Here is a 12,853-nt window from a genome sequence, read left to right on the forward strand (position 1 = left end):
TTTAGGTATTAAAGAACTTATGAAATTTTAACTCACTTGAATAAGAATAGTTTCAGCCACATATTCGCAAATTGGTATTCACGGCAGTGACGGCACCATCATAATTGAACTACAGCAGATTTTAAACAATGTATTTACAGTACAGTTTTTCCCGCTGACGCTTGGTTAGTACAGTCATGGTTCCCACAGAAATGGACTGGGGCTTACATTTTTGTTTCTTAACTTAAAATGCTCAACCTAAATTGAATGAGCAAAATTTTGCAGCCATTTTACCATCGCCGAAGTTTCACAGTTTCACTCGCTTACTGAGCGTAGGTACAGCAACAAACGAGGGAAAATTTTCCTCACGAGGTACACCAGTGTTATATTCACGAAGAACGCCACACAACTCACCAAAAGTCATCTATAATCTAAGAGAACGCTGCAAAAATTCACAATATGACACCATTACAGGCAAATCCACTCGTACAGAGCAACCAAATACAAAATTCTTGTACCGTACTTCTCGCTTGGCTTTGGATTTGTGCTGGGCAATCTAAATACTTTTCCGCGTGAATCGAAAAAAATACTCTGCACGTGCCACCAATGAATCACTCCCAAAAACTTCATACATGCCGAAATCCGAAAAATAAAAGAAGTACTTTTATTACAATTAATTTCATAAAATGGCTATTATTATTAGCAAGACTATGTGCAAGTGGCTATACTATTTTTTCTTGTAGCCTCTGGTGTGTGGCGCTGAACACCTCGAGTGTTAGCTATTACAACTAACATGTACCCAAGCTAGCAGCTTCCCCGCCGTCAGCCGCTGTGAATGTCCAGCGAGGCCAACAGCTACCAACTCACTACAGTGACCGCAAAGAAAGGACGTCATCAGGCGAGAAAGAAGATGCCCCTTACAATAAGTAAGGCTTGGCACTACTCCCCTTCTCCTTAAATGGAGACTTGGCACCAGGGACTGCTGGCTGCTGGACCAAGGGACTAACCTGTGGCCCAAAGTCCAGACGCCAGTGGACCCGAGCCGCACCCGGCAGTGACAAGAAGGACTGATTCCCCATAATAATTGACAAAAGCTAGGTAAATGGTTATGATTGCATGACACATACTCCTAACTAACACAACCTCTGGACTTTTCCAGCCCACATCCTTGCATGTGCTATCAAAAGATGTCAGGTTTTACATGTAGGCTCTTTCTTTTTTCTGCCTATGTGATTTTTCCCTGACCCTTCAATACCATACCTTAACACCATCCTACCAATACAAAATCGCCTGGTAACGTGTTTAACATGGAAACAGGCAGATGCTCCTTGTATCACTTCCCACTCTCCCTGCTATCTCTTTCTACTTAGAACTAATAGCATGTCGGAGGCAATATAGATTGTGTCGATTGCCACGCCGGGGGAGCGGGCTACGGGGGCCCCCCGTAAAAAAAAATGTGACTCTATATGTCACATATAGAGTCACTGTACACCTCATCTCCCTGCCGGGCGGCAACCAAGCGACTTAAATTTCGCTGGGGTAGCTCTCTTTCGGGCGGGCGAAGGAAGCTAGCTCGCTGGAGAGACTTGAACTGCAGCAGAGCGAGTGGGTTATCGAGACAGCTGTACTTGCCTTGACTTAGCTGTTTCTAGTCTTTTTAACTTGATAAAGAAACGTTCTAAGAAACAATAAGAAAATGCAAATACAAAATTATTTGCACCAGCAGCGCTGGGGTAGCTGGGGTTCAATGCACGCCACTGGAACATACCATTCGCGGTAAAGCTATTCACTTCGATTATATTGTTCTTGTTCTGTATTTTAATGTATGATTTTGTAATGTACTGTTACTGCAATCTGCAAATCAGCATAATTCACTTGTATCAGTTTCCTTATGACACTCATGCATGCGCGCACCACACACGCACAAGCACCTTCATTATGTTCTATCCTCATTTTGTAACTATTCTGGCGAGATGTAGTGTTTACAGTGCACTATATCTTTTGGTATGGGCTTGAATAAATGACCTGTTTCAGTCTTATCCTTGGCTTTTACAATATGAAAGTGACTGAGGTATGAGCGATGCTAGTAATACTATTCCTTACGCAGCCAGTCTCTATTATGAATGGTGTCAAAATGTTGCTCATAGGGTCGGTTGGTGCATGCATTTCAGTGGGCTTGGCAGACTAATACGTAATAGCAACTTCTGGCTCGGCGAGGAAAGCAACGGGAAACTACCTTACTCCTCATTTCCCTAGTACGCTTCTTCAGTGACACCTAGGTTATTTATGACAGCTGTTGGGGGAGCTGTGGAGGATCAAACCAACCTTCGGGCTAAATACCCACCATACATACATACATACAACACCTCCAACATTGGTCGGGCTTGGCTACGCTACTGAGTTCATTAACACTAACACAAATCTGTTTTTGCTTAGAAATTCCTCACAGTGTACAGTAGTACAGCACATACACTCATTTAATACACATGTTTTATAGAAATATCACCAACAGTAATACTGTACAGTACTATCATTTACTTCTTCCAGCAATCCAGAATTATACGCTGGACACAACTATCCCTGGTAACACGGTTCTCAATCAAAATGCGGGCATGTCAAATAATGTCGAATAATTTTTCACTAGCGAAAAAGTCTGAATGCCCTTTACGGCTGATAGGGCATGTGGGTAGGACTTCACATTGCATGAACCGTCTTTTTCATCGTCTTCGTTCTCGTCATCATCGCCATCAATTAATAATTTCTTTTCTTGGAGGTGATGGGTAACGAACTCTTCGATGTTTTCTAAAGCCGCCTCTGTCTCAACTTCTAGAACAATGGTCACCTAATCTTCTGCATTGATGTGACCATAATTACACTGTTCAAGAGTTTGTTCCAGAACACCAGTATTTTCGTCGTTTATTATGGTTCCTTCTCCAGGGACATATCAAATGTAAGGCTTTTCAGGCGTTTGCTCTATTAACCAGCGTTTCGTCTTAGGTCTAACACTGGACTCGTCAGAGTGTGATGTGTCAGATCCTACCCACTGACGCTGGGTGTATGCAGGTGAGCTTATCAGAAGCCTATATATGAGGCACAGTCTGATAATTGCATACGGGATATAAATCTCCACAATGGAATTATTGCCTGCCTAGCAATTCCGAATGGTAAATTCTAAATTCCCATGGAGGGAATCCCACTCTGACGAGTCTAGTGTCAGACCTAAGACGAAACGCTGGTTAATAGAGCAAACGCCTGAAAAACCTTACATCTGATATGTTTTTGACATGCTCTATTGGTGAAAAATATCTAATTCCCTCCATGGGAATTTAGAATTTTCCATTCCTTCTTAAGGGTGTAAGACAAACTTGGCTTTGTGAAAGCACTGACATACCGTATTTGGCGACACTCCTTTCACTGCTTCTGTGATCCAAATTACAGCATCGAGCACAGACACCGACATTTCCTGGTCGATTGCTGTCTCGGCCATTTTAGATCTATTCGGAATACATGAAAATTTAATGAAAAGAATGAAATTAAATATTTTCCCTTATGGTAGCAAAATTTCCATTCGTTTCTGCGTCAGACAGGTTCCGCTAAAAATAGATAAACCTATATGAATATTAAACCATAATTCACGGGACGGGAAAATTTTTCCGATATGAACAGTATTCCGGTTCATAAAGGTTGCGCTAAATACAGGTTTTACTGCATTAGAGACGTCATTGGTAGCATCGGCTATCACCCTTGTATTTGCATTCAGGTTGCCAATGTTCGTGAGGAAAACCACGTCACCAATTAATTTCTCACAGATAGGAGACTTCGTAGGATTCACTGACCGCAACTTCTCCACTAAGTGTTCTCAAAAAGTGAGGCAACTCCGCCTTTTCTTTAGGGTATTTTAAAGGAGCTTCCATCATTTTCGCTGTTTTCTCCAAAACTTAAGCAGGTTTTAACTTCGGCCGCTTAACACATTCAGAGTATGCTGTAAGCCCATGCTACTGACACTTCTAAGAGTTCTTCCATATGCAAATCTTTACATACCAGTAATATTTTTTTTTTAAACACCAAGCCCTTCTTTGCTTCAGTTTCTTTGGCGTTGAAGAGAGTATTTAATAGAGTGTTAGAATGCGAGAGGGAGCTAACCCACACGGACATGGAACTGAGATATTTTGACTTTTGCGATTGTCTTTATTGCATGAAATTGAGCACATTAACAGTCGCGTTTTTGCTTCATAAAGAATTATTCATAGTCTAAAAATATGGGAAAATTAAAATCGTCTACTAATATCCATTATTTATCCGAAAAATTTCAGCTCCATATCGCCAAATCTGAAAAATGAATTTTTAAAACTGGGTTATTTTTACAACAGTACAATTTTCATCAATTACTTGTTTTAAAATGCAGTTAGGTTCATATTTACTTCAACATTAATTTATTGTTACATTTAAAATTTACTAATAGTCATACTGACTCTAAGCCTATTCTTAATTTCAGCCTATGAATCCTCTTCATCCTCGCTGTTTGCACCTGAGTGTCTGGCTGAAGAGCATGGTCCGCAGCATGATGGTTTTTGGGAATGGATGGGAGCAGGGACAAGTCCTTGTGTTTTGCAGCAGCAATTTTCCTGTCAACATTCCGCTTTTTGTAAGCGTGAAAAATTTGTGATGGGGTTGAAATCTGTTGATGTTCTGTGTTTCCGAGGTCGTCCAGTTCTTTTGTTCAAAACCTTAACTTCTTCTCAAACAGCCAATGGAGAGTAGTTTTCTTTCTTCATTTCTTGTAGGTTTTCTAGATTTCTCACAACTACTAGACACAGAACCATCTTCACCGTCAACCATGGTCAACACTGAAACATATGACTGCAAGCTCGTGTACTATTGGCTACCACTAGCTGACGTAATGTTACCGCTTGACTTATCTCTCTCTCTCTCGCACTGCAAGATTGCGATTCAGAGTTATTTCAAAATCTTTTGTACCGTAGGAATGTAAAAGTGGACAATAATTATTCATGTATTATGGGATAATAAATATATAATAGTAGACTAATGTCCAAATATGTAAATAACTCATTTGTTAAAAATTTGTAGGTTAGCCCCCTCTCGCGTTCTAGCACGCAAATTACTCTAAAGCTTCATTTCTTTTTATTTAGTCTTGATAGTCTCTATTCGTAATCTCGTTGGCTGAATGGTCAGCGTACTGGCCTTAGATTCAGACGGTCCCGTGTTCGATTCCCGACCGGGTCGGGGATTTTATCGCTTCTGATTAATTCTTCTGGCTCGGAGACTGGGTGTTTGTGTCCGCCCCAACACTCTCCTCTTCATATTCACACAACACAACACAACACACTACACTACCAACCACCACAGAAACACGCAATAGTGATTACATCCCTCCATACAGGGCTGGCGTCAGGCAGGACACCCGGCCGTAAAACAGGGCCAAATCCACATGTGCGACGCAGTTCGCACTCGCGACCCCACGAGTGTGGTGAAAACGGTAGACAAAGAAGAAGAAGAAGAGGAGTCACTACTCGGAATCTGCCATAGGCATGACAACTGTTTATTTTATTTTTTTTATTTTTTCAGTCACCTCCAAAACAAAGTCGCGCCCTGACATCTTTCGAAACACTTTGTGTATCCGACGGTATCTTCCAATTGACTCATGCTACCTGAACAACGGTTTCTCCACTAACTAGCAGGTTCTCGCGGTGGCTTGGAGCCTCTCCACGTTCGATTTCCGCATTCATTATGTGAGGGTGCGGTGGCGTGTTAGAACTGATTGCTAGATTTTGACGCGGCAGATATCTGGCAGATTCGTCGCACCACTTTAACAGACCGCGGTTCCCCAATTCACTGCGGGAGTTCGAAGTCCATTCAGACGTATGGAGCAATAGTGAATGGCGGCCTTTAGGTTTGCGACACCTAGAGAGTTTTTCATCTTCACGCCCTTCGTGGCCATGCATTCCTTTGCCGATACCTTCATTTTTGAAATATCGAACATCTTCCTAATTTCTGTAACCTCCACGATATCCCCTGCCTGTCGTAAGAGGCGACAAAACGGGTCCCCAGGGGCTCTCCTTTCCGACCCCGACAGTGTTACATATGGAGGCCTAGGGAGTCTTTTATTTTACGCCCTTTTGGCCAATACCTTCATTTTTCGAGATGTTGGATCCCTTCCATTTTCCTCCTTCTGAATAGAGTTAATAGAGGGTGGTTGGTCATTTGTACTTCCTCTTAAAACAATAACCACCACCACCACTATTTCATTTTTCACTCCCTTCGTGGCCTTTGTCTTTCTTTGATCAACACCTTCACTTTTCGAAGTGTTGGACCCTTTACAATTTTTCCTTCTGATTGGGGTTAACAGAGGATGGTTGCCTAGTTATACTTCGTCTTAAAACCACAATCACCTGGTGAGTTGGCCGTGCGGTTAGGGGTGCGCAGCTGTGAGCTTACATCCGGAAGATAGTGGGTTCGAGCCCCACTGTCGGCAGTTCTGAAGATGGTTTTTCGTGGTTTCCCATTTTCACACCAGGCAAATGCTGGGGCTGTACCTTAATTACGGCCACGGTCGATTCCTTCGCACTCCTAGGCCTTTCCTATCCCATCGTCGCCATAAGACCTATCTGTGTCGGTGCGACGTAAAGCAAGTTGTAAACAAAAATCACTACCAACACTCGTTCTATTTTTCCTCTGATTAGTGTTAAAGGGAGAGTCGTACACTAGTCATGCCATGTTTAGTTACTACCTGACAAAAATATGACTATTTCCTACATTATTTCAAGTAGGGCATTGAAAATTAATATGGTGATATATAACATCCTAATCTATTATTTTATGTAGTAAAAATCAAAATTTAATGTGAAGTAGTCACACTAATTCATAAATTTTGATAAAATTGAAACTTAGAGAATATTGTAGAGGGTGGACTAAGATGAAATCTCTTACTGCATTCAAATTAATTTGGCAGATTTAAAAACTGTGTATATTATAATTTCTACCTTTTTATGGCCTAGTTATATAATTATATTTAAGCCTAAATTGTGTTTCAGTTCCATTATTTTAGTTCATTCTCTATAGAATTCATATTTGAACAACTGAGCAAAATTTAATTTAGATCATATAAATAGTTCTTGCGATATGTTTCTTGTTTGAAAAAATTAATGTGTTCAGGAAAATGCTTCTAAAGTTGTAACACACGTTCGACCAACTCTATACCTTAGCAGGCTCCACTGTCTTATGTTACGTATACCGTCTGTTTCGATGTTCTTGGATTTTTCTTCCAGTCTGAGTCTGTTTAGACTTTCTTAGCCTCCAAAGTTGAGTTTCCTACTTTTTTCATCTGAATCTACCCTTGCACAAAGCTTCCAGAGTATTCTTCCCAACTTTGATTCCGTGTGCGCTCAGTACTTGTAGGCTACTGCTAGCTCCATTATTAAGACTGGGCACTGCACTGCAGGTTGCTATTTGAACAATTCTATTACCACTGCATGATGTTTTGGGACATATGGACCAAAGTTTTCAGTTTAATGATTCATTTGCATTTTGGTTTCTCCCTTTTAGACATTACGCTAGGCCACTCTCAATGGCCTACACGCACAACTGCCACTAGCCATCTTTAGAAATACCTGCAAAGAAATGGCCAGCCCCGCTGTGTAGGGGTATTGTGCCTGCTTCTTACCAGGACGCAGGTTCGATTCTCGGCCAGATCAGGGATTTTTTATCTGGATCTGAGGGCTCGTTCGAGGTCCACTCAGCCCACATGATCTGACGGTGAATTAGCTGCTCCGGTATAGGAAACGAATAATAACGGTTGAGAGGATTCGTCTTGGCGACCACACGACACCTCGTAATCTGCAGGGCTTCGGGCTGAGCAGCGGTCATTTGGTAGGCCCTGGCCCTTTGGGGCTGTTGCGCCATGGGTTTTGGTTTCGGTTTTAGAAAGGAAATGGGTGCATATACACGGTGTCACAGCGATGGCCTAGGTAGGCGTTGGCGGTTAATCAGTGGCTCACGCTTGCTATCAAGCGGCTGAGACAGTAGCAGCAGACCATAATTTAAACCAGGGCCTCTCAGGGTGCATGCGCTTGGTGCATGCACTGTGTACGGTGAAAAAGACGACTTCCCTTGGTTGACCAGAATGCAAACCTCCCACTCCTCAATTTGGAGCAACAGCGCTTACTCTCTCTTTCCTCACGCCTGTCTCGCTCGCTCCTCCTGTCTCCCTCTACCATACTTGCTCCGTAGCGCGCTAATTCCGAGCTGACTTGAGCCGAGTAGAGCCGAGCTTAGCCGAGTAGCCAAGAGACGAAGCGTTGGTCCGAGCTGAACCGAGCGGGACCGATGCGCAGTGCACGGAGCTCTTGCGCCTCGATTTGCAGGCATGTGATTTTGGGCGTTTGAGAGGCCCTGATTTAGACGGTCACTGCAGCCATTTTCTTGTTACAGTCGGTCCCAGTCTGTTGAGTACAACCGGAACTATGTCAAAAACAAGGAACAGCAGTGGACTGATTGTACGTTCAGTTGATGAATAAAACTTTGACGACTTAATAGTCGCTTTTAGTGATACTACACGCGATATTGTCAACGGTTCATCAAACTAATTATAGGGGATCCTAAAATAACGAAACTTTGCCATCTGGCCTCAAGTCATCGAGTAGCTTATAGTATAGTCATTTAGATGATATTTCAATCAATAAAGGATGAGTCGGAATTGATCGATTTCCGCATCATACAAAGCAACAACATCCCACAATCCTCACTCGTCGACACATTTTCTTCGGCCACAGATCAACCTCATTTTTTCTCTCTCTTCGCGTGGTTATGAGAGTATTTAGGGGTTGTAGTAAGGATGTAAAGGAAAGGGCGTATAAGTCTCTGGTGGCTCCAGTGTATGGGACCTTCACCAGGATTACTTGATACGAAAACTGGAAAAAATCAAAGGAAATCAGCACTGTTTGTTGTGAGTGATTTCCGACAAAGGAGTAATGTCACGTAACTTTGGGCTCGACTATGTGGTATGCTTCGAGTTCTCGCTGGAGAGTTGGCGTAGAATGACATAAATAGACGAATACGCTACAGTGGAGCTTTTAAAAGTAGGAAAGATCATAGCATGAAGATAAGGTTGGAATTCAAGAGGACAAATTGGGGAAGTAAGGGATTGAAATAAATCATCAAGGGAAATGTTCCATAAATTTCCAAGTTCTTTGAAAATGTTTAAGAAAAAGCTAGTTAAGCAATTGATAGGGAATCTATCAACTGGGTGGCACACCTAAATGCAGATCATTGTAGAATGATTGATTTGTTGATTGAGTAAACCTTATTGGTGCAGCCGACTCTTGTTACAATACAGTAGTTGGTGTCATGCGCAAGGGCGATGGCCAATAGAGTCTGTGACGCGCGTCGGCCACCAAAAGAGGTTAATATTAATGTTATTGGTTATACGTCCAACTAACTACTTTTACGGTTTTCGGAGACGCCGATATACCGGAATGTAGTCCCGCATGAGTTCTTTTACGTGCTAGTAAATCTACCGGCACGAAGCTAACGTATTTGATCACCTTCAAATACCACCGGACTGAGCCAGGATTGAACCTGCCAAGTTGGGGTCCAAAAGAAGTTAGACCGACCCTTATTGTTAGATAACATGCAGAAGGCTTTAGAAATACGATTTCACATTTATTTATAAATAGGCGTATATGGACAAAATACAGCTACAAAAATGAGATTTGAAATATTGTGTTTACATAATACAGTATGTGATCTATGTTCAATTCTACAAACATTTTCAGGCTTCAGTGGTGATGTGCTCTACCGAACATTCATTTTACTGCATCAACACAACGCACTACAGCCGCTGCATGGACATGGAACTGATGAAATCGATGAAAATGCAGAAAGTGTTCTTCTGTGGAGCAGGGCTGTGCTGTCAGGTGGGTAGCGTCGATCCTTGCGGTGTCAAGTGCCCGAAACTCCCCACCACTGCTGCCTGGAATACGAAGAAACGACGTCGGGGTAAAACATGGAGAGGAATAACTGCAGTGGAAAGGAAGCGCCAGTTCAAATACAAAATATTTTTGTTGGGTGCTAAAAGTCCAGCCGTTGACGAGAATATCGCTGCCGGTACTGAAGATTATGCTTATGAGGATGCAGATGGCTTAATTAAAAAATCGAATGTTCTAGGTACCACATGGAAACCTTCTTACAGGAAAACGTGTCGATCTATGACTACTACACCGACTCAAAGTGCAATTGCTCTTTCAGCAGTAAGTCACAAATTCATTGATATAAATGGCAGAAGAAATGCTGATTTAAAACTACTATCACCATACTTCATGCATTTCAGTTCCAATAATGGAAATGCTCTTCCAGAACGAAACAACAATATGTCACCCTTTATCGTCACTTCCTCATCTACAACTATTACTCGCAATGAGTTGGCAATTGACAATAGCTCTCACGCTGAATCAAAGGAAGTTGGCATTATTAACAAAGCATGGAATGGTTCAACAACTAAAAGAACAGAGGAAAATGAATATTACTCGGAAGACGATAATTTCAATATGATACCTGATTACTATGATGATATGGTCTCAAATTATCCGCCAAATCAACCGAATCAACATATTTTCTCTCTAAAAAGATCTTCGACTACCGAAACACATTACGAAATGGGTGGCAAAACAGCTACTGGTGTTTCAGAGAAATCTACTACACAGATGCAAGACGACATTGGTGTTACTGAAGAGAATCACATTACAGCAGCGGTTTCTAGAGCCTCTCCTTCTATCGAGCCTAGATTGCACTTTCCAGGTATTCATTCTGTCAAGTACATTCTCAAGGAAGAAGATGATCTGAATGAAGATGATTATAATTCAGTAATTGATCCATATCTTGATTCTAAGGTGAATAACGCTTTCCAAATTTATAATAGAAAGAATAGCGAAGTTGCAATTCAAGAACATTATACTGAAATACCACAAATCACAGCTATTTATGATACAAGAATTTCCATTCCTGAAGAATCTACTTCAGGTTTTCTTACAGAAGCTAACAGTACAATATTATTTGATCATCTGACACAAAAAACAAACGACGTCAATGCCATATTTGACAAAACTTCAACAAACCCAACATCAATTTCTACTCCTGTTTATACAGCTTATCAAAACAAACAATCTAACAAGCAGACTGAATCGAGTACGTGGATAATATTTACTGGTGAATTTATTAATGAGCGACATCCGCTCCAGCCACGTGTCATCGAATCTCAGCCACTTCCATTCGAAGAGGAAGGTGAGGCTGAATTGAAGTGGATATGCACGCGTACTGGAAATTTCCGTTACAAACTTAGCTGTGTTCGCTATATCCGATGCAGTATTCACCACGGGAAGTTTCTGTTTGAGCTGAAGAGATGCCCAGTAGATTGGGAGTTCGACAGCCGCAAACACACTTGTGTGCCATTAGGTTTGAGCGACTGTAGGCCCAGTAGCCTCTCTGAAGAGGATACGTTACAATTGTTGGATACTTTTGATGACACCGATGCTATGTATTAGACCCTTTATTAAATAAAGCCAGTTGGAGAGATCATTTACCTTCTGTCATTTCTCCTCTTCACAACAGAGTAATAAATATGATGTAGAGCAATAAAATTATATTTTCATGGGTTTATAAAGAATATGAAAAATTTCTCTTTTCTGGAAAACTCGATGATGAGAATTACGTTTATTATATTAATCTGCTGGTTCCCATTTCATCAGCTATTTTTACTGAAATTTTTTAAACGTGAATGTTTTATATTTTGATTGATTTCCGCGAGAAGAATCGAACTCTTATATGCAGCTACAAGGAGTATATCTACAGCTGTACATCCACATCTACAACTGTAATGCTAGAAGGAATATAATTAATTAAAAGTCTCAAAGGCGTCATAAGACCTATCTGCGTCGGTGCGACGTAAAACCAATAGCAATAATAATAATAATAATAATAATAATAATAATAATAATAATAATAATAATAATAAACAAGTCTCAAAATGCATTGTTATGAGAAGCTATGATTTTTAAAGCAGGTATAGGAGTGTAGTACATTTGTATTAATTACATAAAATAAATTTAATTGTGCTAAGCCCGTATTGTCATAAGTATCCCTTTAGCAATACTTATAAAGCATTCCACCTTTACGATAAAATTTGAGTCTTTATTAATATACTACATTAAAATCGATGCATGTTTCAACCCTAGCGGAACATCATCAATCGATACATGAATAACAGACCTTAAAAAAATTGTCACATAGATATTGGTAGGCCTACATATACACAGCGAATACTACGTTCATTTTATAGATAAAAACGACGTATGACGTCTTTTCCTTTAAAAATCAAATGTGAATGCAACTTTATGATAAAAATCTTGAGGAGTCTCTCCGTATATTGGGCATAATAATTGATGTTAATGGACTGAGTTGTTAAAAAACGTGGAACATTCAATTTATAGGTGAAACATTTGACTAGGACCGCATGGTTGTTGGTGGAGTACTGTATAAGTAAGTCGTTTTTATCTATAAAGTGAACGTAAGTTTCAATGCGTATATGTACCAATATCCATGTGACAATTTTTATAAGGTCTGCTATTCATATGTCAACTGATGATGTCCCGCTAGGGATGAAACATGTATCGAATTTAATGTAGTCTATTAATAAAGACGCAAATTGTATTGTAAAGGTGGAATACGTGATTTGGATAAATGTTGAAAAGATTTGTTTTTTGATCTATTTAGCGTCATATTAACAAAGAACGTTTCCGGTGACGTTAGAATAAACCCACCCATCTGACAACTTTATACAAAGTGGGTAGAATAATTTCGAAAT

General features: G+C 40.6%; 1 protein-coding gene across 4 annotated transcripts in view; it reads left to right on the forward strand.

The window, feature by feature from the left end:
• The window catches only part of LOC136858588 (uncharacterized), a 187,184-nt gene that overhangs the window by 153,300 nt on the left and 21,031 nt on the right, over positions 1-12,853 (forward strand). For 2 of the 4 annotated variants that reach the window (XR_010858650.2, XM_068225627.1), the window contains one exon: positions 4,475-5,022. The exons of 1 other annotated variant lie outside the window; for it this stretch is intronic. Coding sequence is in view for 2 of the 3 variants with exons in the window: in XM_068225627.1 (XP_068081728.1) it covers positions 4,475-4,645 (171 nt within the window). In the remaining variant the exon portion in view is untranslated. Of the gene's footprint in view, positions 1-4,474; positions 5,023-9,770; positions 9,912-12,853 lie in introns of those variants that run through there. One more of the 4 variants, XM_067138261.2, reaches the window with a different exon arrangement.

Source organism: Anabrus simplex, chromosome 1 (assembly GCF_040414725.1).
Source record: "Anabrus simplex isolate iqAnaSimp1 chromosome 1, ASM4041472v1, whole genome shotgun sequence".
NCBI lineage: Eukaryota > Metazoa > Arthropoda > Insecta > Orthoptera > Tettigoniidae > Anabrus > Anabrus simplex.